Here is a 15,920-nt window from a genome sequence, read left to right on the forward strand (position 1 = left end):
ATTGAAATGAATTAATATCAATTTAATGGCTGCTTGGCTCTCCCAAAGCACCACAATTTATCATTCAACATGCCTTTTCAAAAGAAAAACACACTTTTAGATCATAAGTACCGTTTCAAAATCAATACATTAGGATGTACTACAGTAGTTTTATGGGATGACGTGTTAATATTGTCTAGTATTTACCTTGGGTAGCAGACCAAATGCTGTGGCGGATTCTTTGTTGCTTTTGGCAAGCCCGTGCATGATCCCTTATTATAGGCAACTTGTTTTCATAGAGCTGACGCGTGTTTTTCTCGTGTCATCTGGCAACACCATCTCTAAAGCCTATAAGCGACTGACCAGCGAAGTCCCTTTCTGGGAAAACACAAGCGGGGTTTGTGTACCAAAAAGCTCGACAATCCAGTTTGAGTCATGACGAGACAAAACAAAAACAGGTCCAAACAGCGTCTGCAGCTTCCTAAAATTTTTATGGATAAATATTAGTTTTCCAACATACCACGGTGTCTGGCTGCAGATTTATGTGATGTGAACTGACACGATAGTGGGGCTGACTCGTCATACAATGGAACCTCCATTTACGGAAGCTCGTGGGGGAGAAAAGTGTGCCGGAGAAAGAAGATAATATATATCTTTCTTAATCGTAATTTTTCTAAAAACTTGAATATATCAATAACATTTATGTATTGCCCAGGTCTACTGTACACTATTTTGTTACACTTTTTTCTTACATATTCCTTATTTTTGCATTGTATTGTTAAGTGTTCAATGTCATTTTAGAATTTTGTTTACATTTAGTTTCCCCCCCCCCATGGTTGTGTTGACATTTCCTTTCCTTTCTGCCTTGATAGCTCAGGGGTTATAATCAGAGGAAGCTTACATCTTAAATAAAAATGTTTACATTCAATATATTTTTCTCCGGGTCCTTAGTTTTTACAGCTCATAAAAATATCAATAATTATTACTATCGACCGATAAACACTTGATACAGTTTTCAGCCATATCTCGCAGCCCTATTGATGATTCAGCACTTTGCCAGAAAGCATTCTTCATGTTTGAATGCAGCAAACAAACGGAAACAAAGTTAAAGTCTGTTTTCATGTTTGACTTGCATAATTTGTTTTTTATTCAAACCAATATGACATGTTGGCTTCTACAGTTAATGCTAACAAGTGTTATTTTCAAAAATCAAGAAGGAACCTCCTCCATTTAATACCTTTTCAAACATACATTGTCACATATTCTTTATCAGATAATCTTTTTGTTTGGTTTTGTTCTTTAAAACTTCAAATATTTATAGTTTTAAATTACCTGGTTCATGTTCATCTGCCTACACTTTTTTTTTTTTTTTTAGTTTTTAACTTTTTAAATAAAAGTATTGTATGGCTAATCTCCTGTGGTAAGAGTGCAAAATCAATGTTGATAATTAGAGATGTCCGATAATGGCTTTTTTGCCCATATCCGATATTCCGATATTGTCCAACTCTTAATTACCCATTCCGATATCAACCGATACTGATATATACAGTCGTGGAATTAACACATTATTATGCCTAATTTTGTTGTGATGCCTCGCTGGATGCATTAAACAATGTAACAAGGTTTTCCAAAATAAATCAACTCAAGTTATGGAAAAAAGTGCCAACATGGCACTGCCATATTTATTATTGGAAGTCACAAAGTGCATTATTTTATTTAACATGCCTCAAAACAGCAGCTTGGAATTTGGGACATGCTCTCCCTGAGAGAGCATGAGGAGGTTGAGGTGGGCGGGGTTGGGGTGTATATTGTAGCGTCCTGGAAGAGTTAGTGCTGCAAGGGGTTCTGGCTATTTGTTTTGTTGTGTTTATGTTGTGTTACGGGGTGTATGTTCTCCCGAAATGTGTTTGTCATTCTTGTTTGGTGTGGGTTCACAGTGTGCCGCATATTTGTAACAGTGTGAAAGTTGTTTATACGGTCACCCTCAGTGTGACCTGTATGGTTGTTGACCAATTATGCCTTGCATTCACTTGTGTGTGTGAAAAGCCGTAGATATTATGTGATTGGGCCGGCACGCAAAGGCAGTGCCTTTAAGGCACGCCCCCAATATTGTTGTCTGGGTGGAAACCGGGAGAAATTCGGGAGAACGGTTGCCCCGGGAGATTTTTGGGAGGGGCACTGAAATTTGGGAGTCTCGGAAGTACAGAGCAACTGCTTTGTACTTCTCCCTACGTCCGTGTACCACTCCATACAGCGGCATTTTAAAAAGTCATAAATTTTACTTTTTGAAACAGATACCGATAATTTCCGATATTACATTTTAAAGCATTTATCGGCCGATATTATCAGACATCTCTATTGATAATAAAATATGACAACAACAAAGTAACGTGTCTTAATGTGAAGAGACTCACCTCCCAGGCTCACCTAGTAATTTCAGTTATAAAGCCAAAAAGGGCGGTGAAAAACCACTGACTTGTGATCTGTATGATCAGATGAGTTACAACCGTGTGTGTGTGTGTGTGTGTGTGTGTGTGTGTGCACGCCTGATGACTTACCGCTGCCCAGCCTCATGAGAAGAACGTCCTGCAGCCGTCGATTGAAGTCCCTCAGCTCTTTGACTTCCGTCAGCAAGCTGCTATACTCTTTGAGCTTCTTGGTCTGCTGCAGCAGCTGCCGACGCGTCCTCTCCAAGTCCTGCTGCAGCCTGCACATCTCCTCCTCCTGCTGCCTGTAGCTCAGGACCAGCTCCTCGTACAGGACGCGGGGAACGACCGCCGCGGCCACGTCCGAGTTCACCTCCAGGTGCTGCTGTTGCGGCTGCTGATGTGGCGGCTGGTGATGCTCTGCCTCCATATCTTCATCTTCGTCGTCCGCATCATCTCCCTCCTCCGCCAGTCGGTCCTCATCTAGATCCTCTTCGCCCTCCATGCACGAGCTCGCCGCGTTTCTCTCCAGGCGAGCTACTACGGCTGCCAAACTTTTGGAGGAGTTGGACACAGGGCGTCCTCGGTCCTGAGATGGGGCCTGCGGAAGAAAACTATTTCCATTTTCTGATTTATGCATGATAGAGTTGTCATAAGTTGCTTTTTTGAGTGTCCAAATACGATACTTACAGTATCTACCACAGCACCCTCATAGCTACATGACCTAAGTATTGCTAAAATTATAAGAGGCAAAAGTGCTGTTTGAAGGTACTTCACCTTCAAATGTAATGACAGTCCAAGGATGTGGATTGGCCTGTGTGCATAAAGTGCTACATACAACGTGGTGGTCAAGAAGTCGGGGAGTTTGTCATCATAAAAATCGACACACTGGCCTTTATTACGACTCCCGACAGGTTAGCAAATCTTCCATTTCAAACTAATTACTGACGTTATCGTGACCGGTGACCCGCGTGAACGTTGGCCGTCCTATTATTTGCAATTAGCCGCAGCTAGCGGTTAAAAGCCGAGGTCATGTTAATTAAATAAAACCTAAAATAAATCAAGCATGTCCATCTATTATGGCAATAGATAATGTCAGTAGGGCTTTGAATTTTTGGCACCTTAAATTTGATTCGATTCTTAGGGCTAACGATTCTATTAAGAATCAATTCTCGATTCAAAACAATTCTCAATTCAAAATCAATACTTTATAGTAACATTGGGTGCCAGTTCTATGATTAACTACATTCCTCCATAAAATAGACAACAGCTCTGACAAATGTATGTAGTACTTAAAAGAAAGTTGTTTTGTTTAAAAAAAAAAATTCTACCCATTTAATAAAGTCAAATACAAATAAGTCAACAAGAGAAGTATCTAACCCTTTTCTCTTGTAAATTAAATATTTACAGCAGATATGACCATCTACATCAGGGGTGTCCAAAGTGTGGCCCAGGGGCGATTTGCGGCCCGCATTCATTGATTGAGACTTTTATTAGTAGGTTGCACAGTGAAGTACATATTCCATACAATTGACCACTAAATGGTAACACCTGAATGAGTTTTTCAACTTGTTTAAGTTGGGGTCCACTTAAATTGATTCATGATACAGATATATACTATCTGCAGCTCATGTTTTACCGGCCCGCGGCACATCATTCTAAAAATACTAAAACCTTTTTTTTTTTTTTTAAACATTAAAACGTGGAATAAAAGAGCAAATAGGTGAAATGCAACGAGAAAAAAAGTTGCATTGTTGACTCTAATAACACGATTTTTTAAATAATTTTTCAAAAAATAATGAGTCAAAATCAATGTTGCTATAAATTATTGACTGATTTAAGGACAAAAAGGACACAAATACAACAAACAAAAAAAACACGAAAAATGTGAAAAAGATTTTTTTTAAATACATACAAATTATATTCTAATACTAATTATACTAATTATTATATTGACTGCTATTATAAATATACTAAACTAATTACACTATATATTATCTGAAGCTGATATAGAGATTTAAGTGTTGAATGTAAAAAAATAAAAAGCATAACCATTTTATGAGTGGGGCACTTTTGGATCCCCAAAAATTTTTGTGGAATTAAAAAACACCTGCCTTTGCTAAAAATAATAATAATAATAATAATTAAATTCAATTTTGCTATGAATTATTGACCTATTTAGGGATCAAATTACTTCACATCAAATATTCCACTTTGAAAATCTTTTTGGGAAAAATATTGTATATTTTGTATTTTTACCCCAAAAAATTGGGTGACTTATTTTTAACCTTTTATAAGACTGAAACCCTTGTGGGTCCCTAGGACCTAACTTGAGCGAGCCCCAAAGGTTAAAAAAAAAAGTGTATATTGTATTGGTTTTGAAAATGAAGAAAATATCAAAATGGCCCCCGCGTGCTTTGATTTTTCAGTGCGCGGCCCTCAGTGGAAAACGTTTGGACACCCCTGATCTACATCAACTATATGATTTGCCTGAGTGGCTGGACAGGACAAGTAAACCATTAAAAAAAAAACAAAAAAAAAACACTTTGTTTTTTTAAATATATATATACAGTGAGGCAAAAAAGTATTTAGTCAGCCACCCATTGATTGTCAATGGGTGGCTGACTAAATACTTTTTTGCCCCACTGTGTATATATATATATATATATATATATATATATATATATATATATATATATATATATATATATATATATATATATATATATATATATATATATATATATATATGTTTTTTTTTTTTTTAACTGATTAACAATTACAGAGAAAACGTCACTTAAAGCATGGGTGTCAAACTCTGGCCCGCCGTGTAATTTCGCTTGGCCCTTGAGGCAATATCAAATTAACACTAGAGCTGGCCCGCCGATTACGGTATATACAGCGGCGGTGCCGCGGTAACACCGCATTCACCGCTAATTCTCGTACTTGCCAACCCTCCCAGGATACTCCCAAATTTCAGTGCCCCTCCCAAAAATCGTCACGTCCGCTTTTCATCCATTCCAACGAGTGCTGGCCCAATCACATAATATGTGCGACTTTTGCGCGCACACACAAGTGAATGCAATGCATACTTGATCAACAGCGATACAGGTCACACAGAGGGTGCCAGTATAAACAACTTTAACACTGTTAGAAATATACGCCACACTGTGAATCCACACCAAACAAGAATGACAAACACATTTCGGGAAAACATCCGCACTGTAACACAACATAAACACAACAGAACAAATACCCAGAATCCTTTGCAGCACTAACTCTTCCGGGACGCAACAAGGTGTGTGTTTGTAATTCTTGGTATTTTTTTTTTGTCATAAAGAAATACAATCATGTGTGCTTACGGACTGTATCCCTGCAGACTGTATTGATCTATATTGATATATAATGTAAATATTGTGTTTTTTATTTTGATTTAATAAAAAATTTAAACCTTTTTTTTTTCACATTTCTTGTGCGGCCTGGTACCAATCGGTCCATGGCCCGGTGGTTGGGGACCACTGACTTAAAGGATTGTAAAATTCTCCTTACCAACTCATAACAGAATGAAAGTTGAAAAATGCTCTGGCAGTGGTGTATATTTCAAGATCGTTGATTTGCTCATTTTGCTGTCAATCAAAAAAGGTATTTCGCCTCCGGACTGATCATCCAATCACCATGCGGAAGCCGATCGACCAGGCCAGCCGAGGCCGAGTCCACTTTTCATTCACTTCCCGAGAAGCGTTTATCCAATGATTTATTTAGTTTGGCTGCAGTGAAAAACGCTCTGCTTCCACACTGTTTAAATGCACTGTGACGCTACCACTATGATGAATGAGAAGAAAGTTGCGTCAGCTGTCGCGAAAGTAGCTGATTTTGAACAAATCTTGAGCGCATATTTAGTCAAGAAATAGAAACATCAAAGTAAATGTCAGAATAATTGTATCTAAGTTATCACAAAACTTTGTGTTGCCATGAGTTCCCGGCGAGAAGACAAAAGCTGTCTTTTAATCCACTAAGAAGAAGGCTTGTAAAACTCCACTGTGTAGGACAGGAAGCAACATGAAGGTGTTCTGTTTCTTTCATGTATTGTAATCAACAGAAAGATTTTTTTTGACCCGAGAACTACAAAGCAGTGAGAAAGCAGGATCTGCCCAACTTCCAGGCACCTCTTCTTTGAACTCTTTTACGACCTTTTCTTTGAACCGACCTTTTCTTTTGAACTGTTTTGTAATCAAAGGAGATGGCTGTTTACGACCCCCGTCCCTTTAGAAACAGCTGTTGCCATGTAATCAGGGAACGTCCAAATAAAAGAGGAGGCGTACAATCTTTCGGCAGAGTGTAATGACACCGTACAAGAGTACATATGTACACGTTTCTTCTCCCTGAGCCAAATTGAATTCTGTCTCTGTTTGATTCCTTGCTTCTTGCCTTGTTTAATAGATGTCATCAGTGTTTGAACCTGACAGTAAATATTTTACCACTGTACTCGTGTTTAGGGAGAATCTTTACTACTGTCACAATCGCTTGCGTAGGCCTGCGCCAATTAAGGTTAAGGGTTGGTTTTTCCCCACTCGGAATCTGTCAGATTTAAGTTTTTTTCATATGATTTATTAAAACAGTTGCTTAAAATGTAGTGTTTACATTGTTACTCTGCAGTTGTGTTTAAAAAGGACCTAACTTGATTGTCAGTAATGTACAACTCTACCTATGCCAACATGTTCAATAGGGAAGTGCAACTTTGCTTGTCATTATTTACAATTTAGCCATTTTATACACTGTTTTGGTTCTGTATATTTGGGGGCTCCCAACCCCCAAAATATTTTACTGCTTTTGGTTGTGATTTTTATTTTATCAAGTGCAAAAGTTTGCCAACAGACAAAATACATTTGATTGATATTTGATTTATTTAACTTGGAGATTTAAAAGTTTAAATTCATGTCCAATTAGGTTAAAATATACACAAAATACCAGTTTATTGCAATGGAAAAGTTATACATGCATTATTATTGTGTATTATCATTACATCCATGGTTAATTTGGTCTCAAAAATATCAGCAAAATGCTCTCTCACACGACGCCACACACACTGTCTGCCCTGAACAGTGAAAACTGGGATTCATCCGTGAAGAGAACACCTCTCCAATGTGCCAAACGCCATCGAATGTGAGCGTTTGCCCACTCAAGTCGGTTACGGCAATAATATTGTTTATCGGCAATAATTTGTAGGTCAATATATCGTCCAGCGAAATTTGTTATTGTCCCAGACCTAGTCAAATCCATTTTTGTTTAAGTCTCTCTTAACTCCAGGTGTGTACAAACTACACTTAACTACATTGAGAAATATATAAATAAGTTATCAGTATTGATATTGGCTTAAAATGTGTGTGTGTGTATGTATGTATTTATGTGTGTATACCGTATTTCCTTGAATTGGCGCCGGGAATATAGTATTCGCCTGCCTAGAATTACAGCCGGGTCAAACTCGTTTCGCAAAATAATTAGCGCATGCTTGGCACTTCCGCCGGGTCAAATATGAGTCATTAAATGACTCCCGCCTCCAGGAGGTAGAGGGCGCTAGTGATCCTTCTTGCGACTACCAGTACTGCAGGAGACAGGTACTGCAGAAGAAGACAACAAGCAGCAAGCATGCAGCAATTGTTTGCTTGCACTTTTAACATGGAGGATTACATATCTAAAATAAAACCGTTTTCTAAACTGGACTTTCAATCGAAGCAGGAGGTAATAATTAAAGGAATATCTCCAGAGACTTTTAAAATTGAAGAAAGATGAGAAAGACTGCCTTTGATCAGAAGCAGCTGCACATGGACCCATCTACAAGTAAAGGTAAGATCATAATAACGTTTTTTTTATTAAATGTGTTTTTAATGATAAGGTATGCGCCGGAGTGAGAAGAGGTTTTAAAATAATTAGAGCATGCTTGCTCATTCCGCATGGTTTTGGTAACCGCAGGAGTGAGAAGAGGTTTTAAATTAATTAGCGCCCCTGCGGCTATTCAAGGAAATACGGTATATACAGTACAGGCCAAAAGTTTGGACACACTTTCTCATTTCAATTTGTTTTCATGACTATTTACATTGTAGATTGTCACTGAAGGCATCAAAACTATGACACCTGGGAAGTGAAAATCATTTCAGGGGACTACCTCTTGAAGCTCGTTGAGAGAATGCCAAGAGTGTGCAAAGCAGTAATCAGAGCAAAGGGTGGCTACTTTGAAGAAACTAGTATATAAAACATGTTTTCTGTTATTTCACCTTGTTTTGTTAAGTACATAACTCCACATGTGTTCATTCATAGTCTTGATGGCTTCAGTGACAATCTACAATGTAAATAGTCATGAAAGTAAAGAAAACATATTGATGAGGTGTGTCCAAACTTTTGGCCCGTAATGTGTGTGTGTGTGTGTGTATATATTTATTTATATATCCCTACCTATTATACAGAGTAAGAATAGTGACATAGTGAAAATGTCTCTTTGCAATGCATTCAAGTGTGTGTTTCAAACGTGTTACTTTAATGTCATTAAACATACAAAAAACAACAACATTTGTCTAAAGTGACATCACAAACAGTGTGTATGCAGTTTGTTACGATGTTGCCAGTCTCACGAGGAACTAAAGAGGAGTCATTGAGTTCTTGATGAGCCGCTCAGCGAGGGATTTGTCTCTGAAAGGGCAGCTGTCCAGAGTGCTGGAATTTGTGTTAATCCAGCATATGGTAAAAGTAGTGTGACGGATTTTTGGATGGAAGCCAGATTTTTATGGAAATGTACTATTTGTTTCATTAAATTTTTTTTACATTACCCTTTAAACAATTTTTGGACTATTCTGGAAAGTTTTGCAATGACATTCAATACCGGCAAATTTGGCAATAGAAGTAAATGAATCATGTCCTGTACAGCCCTTTGAGACACTTGTGATTTAGGGCTATATAAATAAACAATGATTGATTAATTGATTGATGGAAACTGCACTCACAGGCCAGAACCTGATGACAGTAAGGTTTATAAAACATCTCACTTTTACCAGTGTTTCCCACACATTCATTTATTTGTGGCGGCCCGCCACGAAAGAATTACGTCTGCCACAAACAAACAAAAATAAAAAATAATTTTTTTTTTTTTTTGTCCTGTCCAGCTTCTCAGGCAAATCATATAGTTGATGTAGATGCCCATATAGGCTGTTCAGATTTACTTTACAAAAGAGAAGTGTAGGATACTTCTTTTGTTGCCTTATTTGTATTTGACCACTACTGTTTTCTGTTTATTTGTTTACTGACTGTGGCAGGACACCTCTGCTTCTGTTTCACTTTATGTTGCTGGTAAATAATATGGTTGTAGTTAGGGATGATGTTTGATAAGAAATTATCGAGTTCGAGTCTATTATCGAATCCTCTTATCGAACCGATTCCTTATCGATTCTCTTATCGAGTCCAGATAGGTTGTTGTATATGGAAAAAAACACACAATATTTGGTTTAACAAAAGCTCACTTTTATTATATAAGAAAACAATTTAATCTAAAAAATAAATAAATATTGACTGTTGCCCCCCTAAAAAAATAAAATAAATAAATATTGACTGTTGTTACCCAAAGTATATTAAGTGGGATTTTTCAGAAAAACAAATATTTAAGGTAACACAAAAACAACCTGTCTCTGTGATCACTATAGGTGTATAAATACTAGTGTTAAATAAAATCAGTCCCTTGGGCACAAAACTGGAAATAATACAGCTCTCCAAAAAGTATAATTCTGCTGCTATTTGACATAACTGTTTGTTATGATGCTTTGACATTTTTGCACTTTATTTCTTTATTGAAAGGAAATTCTATGAAGAGAAAAGTTGTTTGCAAATGTGGTTACAATGCTAAAAAATGAAAAGTTAAAGCTAAAAAAATAAATACACTTTATTGAGTTAACATTATTTCTTTATAAGGGGAAAGATGTTATGAGCTAGGGAATATAACAACTACACTACCCATCATGCAACGGGAGTGACAACCATGCGCGGTAGCCCCGAAAAGTGTTGTTGCATGTCGTCACCCGTGAAAGCAAACGTCAAGAACTCAGCCAACACGCCTCGTCTGCATTATTTATAATTAGACAGACAACACATATACAGTGTGATTTTGTTTTGTTTACAAGGAAAGTAAAACAAAAGTTGAAAAAGGGAGATCATGTCATATATGTATGTGCTGCGGTTGCTATAAGAACGTTGCGACAGCTGCCGTAAAGGAGGTGCGTTGCTATGTTTCCGGTTGGTCGTAAAAGTGTTCGTCATGTGTTTGTAGTCTGCTCAAATCTCCCAGTAAAGTTATTCATTGGATTATACCTTTTGTTTTGAACTTTATTACACCTTGGAGCACTTTTTCCCGTCCATTTTTTTCCTGCTTTCGCTATCTGCGCCTAATGACTGAGCTACGTGACTGATTTCTTGTGATGTCACACGGAGCATTTCTGGTCGGGACGGGATTCGTTCCGAGGGGTTCGAATATAGAACCAACTCTTTTTCTTTACTATAGTGGTCTCGATAACGGGTACCGGTTTTTAAAAAGGGATTCGAGTCCGAGGACTCGGTTCTTTTCTTATCGAACAACCGGGAAAACCGGTTTCGAGTATCATCCCTAGTTGTAGTAGTAGGCTAAAGTTAAATTATTTAGTATGCACTAATTAAAGGGGCAGAGCTTTAAGAGACATTTTAGCTTTTATATTTTATAAGATATATTTTTTGTAAGAACCACAATTAATAAATATATTTCAGTGAATAACTTATTGTTCAAATCTGTATATAAATATGTACATAAAGTGTTGTAATTATATTGTAAAATGGATGGATGGATGGACGTTTAAAACAAAACTGTCATTAATTAGTAAGTATACATTTTTGAGCCTTTTTAGAGAAAATCATATAATTGTAGTAAATTATGCAAATTACTCGATGATGTCATGGTGACCATGCCCATAGCCACGCCCCCACCGCCACAGGTATCTTGGCAGTTTATGGGAAACACTGTTTACTGTTTGTTTTTAAAGGGTTTACAATACATTTAATTGTAGTTGTAGTGACTTAGGACAGAGGTGACTTGTTCCACTGAGGGCTGCGCACTAAAAAATTTTTAAAAAATGCAGTGGCAATTTTGATATTTTGTTTTCCAAAACCAATACAATACATACTCTAATTTGTTTTTATCTTCAGCGCTTTCTCCAAAATCGGTCCCGAGGACCAATATGTTTTTAATTGTTTACAAATGTTGTATGTGTTATGCTCTTTTTTGTCAAAACCCTGTTTTAGGGTGAAAACACAAAATATGCAATCATTTCCCCCCAAAAAATACTTCAAAGTGGAATATTTGATGTGAAGTATTTGGAGCCTTGAATATGTGAATAATTCATAAAATATATTTTAATTTTTTTTTTTTTTTGTCAGTTTAAAAAAAAGTCCCACTAAAATTCTTGGGGATTTTTTTTTTTTACTTTCAACATCTAAGTGTCTAGATCAAACTTTGTAACTATCAGTTCGTTATAAATTATTCTTTTTTCATATTTTTATGGTTTGTTTTATGCCCTTTTTGTCAAAGATAACTTTGTTTTTATAGATGGCAAACACTAAATATGTAAAATGTTCCCCAAAAAATACTTCAAAGTGGATTATTTGATGTGACGTAATTGGAGCCTTGAATAGGTCAATATTTTATAACATTGATTTTCATTCATTGTATATTTGCTGAGCAATTAAAGCTTTGAAGAAAAAACAGCTTGCATGGCTACAAAAGACATATTGGTCTTTTAAAGTATATTATGCCGAGATGTTAATTATGATACACTAGAATGACAAGATTTCTAGAGTTACTACTAGTTTTCTGCAGTCAGCTTTGTGTTTATAGAGTCAAAATTGCAAATGTTTCTCATTACATTTCACCTGTTTTCTCTTTTATTCCACTTTTTTTTAATAGTATTTTTAGAATGCGCCGCGGGCCGCTAAACAGTTAGCTGCGGGCTGCAAAATGTCCCGCGGGCCTCCCCTTGGACAACTCTGGCTAAGACGTAAACTGTATCATATTTCAAGCTGTTTTCAGTACAAAAGGTGGTAGCGCTAATGTTGTTTGTCTAAATCAGGGGTGTCCAAACTTTTTCCACTGAGGGCCGCACACGGAAACATTAAAGCATGTGGGGGCCATTTTGATATTTTTCATTTTCAAATCATAACAAAATATATGCATTTTTTATTTATTTTACCCAGTGTTTCTCACACATTAATTTATTTGTGGCGGCCCACCACGAAAGAATTACATCCGCCACGAATAAAAATTAAAAAATATTTTTTTTTTTTTTTTTTTTGTCCTGTCCAGCTTCTCAGGAAAATCATATAGTTGATGTAGATGCCCATATAGGCTGTTCAGATTTACTTTACAAAAGAGAAGTGTAGGATACTTATCTTGTTGCCTTAGTTGTATTTGACCACTACTGTTTTCTGTTTATTTGTTACTGACTGTGGCAGGACACCTCTGCCTCTGTTTCACTTTATGTTGCTGGTAAATAATATGGTTGTAGTAGTAGGCTAAAGTTAAATTATTTAGTATGTACTAATTAAAGGGGCAGAGCTTTAAGAGACATTTTAGCTTTTATATTTTATAAGATATATTTTTTGTAAGAACCACAATTAATAAATATATTTCAGTGAATAACTTATTGTTCAAATCTTTATATAAATATGTACATAAAGTGTTGTAATTATATTGTAAAATGGATGGATGGATGGATGGACGTTTAAAACAAAACTGTTATTATTAATTAGTAAGTATACATTTTTTGAGCCTTTTTAGAGAAAATCATATCATTGTAGTAAATTATGCAAATTACTCGATTATGTCATGGTGACCACGCCCATAGCCACGCCCCCACCGCCACAGGTATCTTGTCAGTTTATGGGAAACACTGTTACCTTTAGGGGTCACGGGGACCATAAAGGGTCTCAGTCATAAAAATGTCAAAAATAAGTCAGATTATTATTATTTTTTAATTATTTAATGCTTACAGTAAATCTCTATATCAACTTCAAGTTGATATAAAGTAATACAAATTAAAAAAAAAGGTTTTATGGCTCTTCTGTCAAAAACAACTTAGTTTTTTTATAGTAAAACTGAAATATGCAGTATTTAGTTATTAGAGCCCTTAAAAGATCAATAATGCAGGACACCATTGATTTTAATTATTTCATATTTTTCAGTAATCACAGTGAAAAGATAAATAAAAAATCACTAAATATATTTGGGATCCAAAAGGTGCCCCACTCATAAAGTGATACATTTTTATTAGGTTTTTCTTTTACTTTCAACACTTAAGTTAAGAGATCAACTTCAGATATATCTGTCGATTTTATGCTGGGACTATTATTTTGTTTGTTTTATGCGCTTTTGTCAAAGAAAACTTTGATGTTTTTATATGGCTACTACACAATATATGCAATATTTACCACATAAAACATTTTAAAGTGAAATATTTGAAGTAATTGGAGCCCTGAAAATAATTCATTATAACATGGATTTTTTGTCTTTTTTTTTTTTTTTTGAGCAATGGCAAAAAAAGAAAAATGAAAAAAGACAAAAGAAAAAAACATTGTGTCAACATTGCAACTTTTTTCTCTAGATTTCACCTCATTCCACTTTTTTTAATGTTATTTTTTATCTTTACAATAGTATTTCCAGAATGTGTGGCGGGTCGGTAAACAATTAGCTGCGGGCCGCAAATGGCCCCCGGGCCGCACTTTGGACTCGTCTGGTCTAAATACTGCTGGTTAAAAAGGTACCCAAAGCTAAACTATAGGGATTGACTATCGGTCGGTATTTGGCATTTTGACATATATCGGCATCAGCTTCTTTTTTTTAAATATTGATAAGGAATAGTAACATTTAACATCTATTATCTCCATTTCTATTATTTCAAATGAAAAAATCATCAAACAAGCGTCTGCCTTTTTTTAATCCGATGGACCCCTTTAGAACTGCTCAGTTTAGTTCAGATGCAAGTGGGCCTCTGTCTCCAGCATTGTCCCGCCCAGGGCGGCGTTTTTGGTTACGCAAACTGCGCACGAGTAAGGGCCAGAGCCAATCAGAAGACATGATCTTAAACAGGCTAGTCAAACTTACAGCGGGGAAAGCGTACCGATGTGTCAAAGCCACGTAAAATAAGAACTCCCTCACAAAATTGAAATAAACATCTCAGTCCCTCTGCATGTCACAACTGCTATCAACGTTACTCTGAGCAGAATACCGTAAAAAAAGCCTAATGAACATAAGCTCTCTTGTAGAACTTTTCGACTCGTCTGTGAATCACTTGAAACAAAGATGCTGAAATTATCAATATGCAAACAATATGTTAGAGTAAAAAAAGCATGTTTGTGTGATTGTGTTACGGTGCGGATGTTCTCCCGAAATGTGTTTGTCATTCTTGTTTGGTGTGGGTTCACAGTGTGCCGCATATTTGTAACAGTGTTAAAGTTGTTTATACGGGCACCCTCAGTGTGACCTGTATGGCTGTTGACCAAGTATGACTTGCATTCAATAGTGTGTGTGAAAAGCCGTAGATATTATGAGATTGGGCCGGCACGCAAAGGCAGTGCCTTTAAGGCACGCCCACAATATTGTTGTCTGGGTGGAAATCGGGAGAAATTCGGGAGAATGGTTGCCCCGGGAGATTTTCGGGAGGGGCCCTGAAATTCGGGAGTCTCCTGGGAAAATCGGGAGGGTTGGCAAGTATGACTGGGAGACGCAACTGCTCTGTACTTCTCCCTACGTCCGTGTACCACTCCGTACAGCGGCGTTTTAAAAAGTCATAAATTTTACTTTTTGAAACCGATACCGATAATTTCCGATATTACATTTTAAAGCATTTATCGGCCGATAATATCGGCAGTCCGATATTATCGGACATCTCTAATATATATGCATATACACATACATACATTCATATATAGATATATATATATATATCAGGGCTGCAACAACTAATCGATTAAATCGATTATAAAAATAGTTGGCGATTAATTTAGTCATCGATTCGTTGGAACTATGCTATGCGCATGCGCGGAGGCTTTTTTAAATTTTATTTAAAAACTTTTTTTAAATTTTTTTTTTAATAAACCTTTATTTATAAACTGCAACATTTACAAACAGCTGAGAAACAATAATCAAAGTAAGTAGAAAAACAGTACAAAACAGCGCCAGGGCGGCGCTGAGGCTACGTCTCATGAGGTGGAGGTAAGCTAGCCAATGATGTGTCATGTGCAGCTCACGTGACGACGCCGTCTGGAAACATTCGAAAAATGGCGCAGGAAAACACTACCGATAGTTTAGCGGAGAAACATCTTGAGGTTATTGCTTCAATGGAGAAACGTGTACGACCTAAGTCGTCAAAAGTGTGGGAACACTTCACTTTAAAGACTTCAAAGAAGAGCGTTTCCTGCAAAATGGCACGGAAGTACAACATTGCTTCAGAAGCA

General features: G+C 36.6%; 2 protein-coding genes across 2 annotated transcripts in view; both read right to left on the bottom strand.

The window, feature by feature from the left end:
* The window catches only part of agbl4 (AGBL carboxypeptidase 4), a 923,746-nt gene that overhangs the window by 200,259 nt on the left and 707,567 nt on the right, over nucleotides 1-15,920 (bottom strand). The window lies entirely within an intron of this gene.
* bend5 (BEN domain containing 5) overlaps nucleotides 1-15,920 on the bottom strand; it is a 30,868-nt gene that overhangs the window by 10,694 nt on the left and 4,254 nt on the right. Inside the window, exon 3 of the mRNA XM_062027933.1 lies at nucleotides 2,538-3,006. Within this exon, the coding sequence (XP_061883917.1) occupies nucleotides 2,538-3,006 (469 nt within the window). The remainder of the gene's footprint in view (nucleotides 1-2,537; nucleotides 3,007-15,920) is intronic.

The sequence above is a fragment of the Entelurus aequoreus genome, linkage group LG19 (genome assembly GCF_033978785.1).
Source record: "Entelurus aequoreus isolate RoL-2023_Sb linkage group LG19, RoL_Eaeq_v1.1, whole genome shotgun sequence".
In the NCBI taxonomy this organism is placed as follows: Eukaryota; Metazoa; Chordata; class Actinopteri; order Syngnathiformes; family Syngnathidae; genus Entelurus; species Entelurus aequoreus.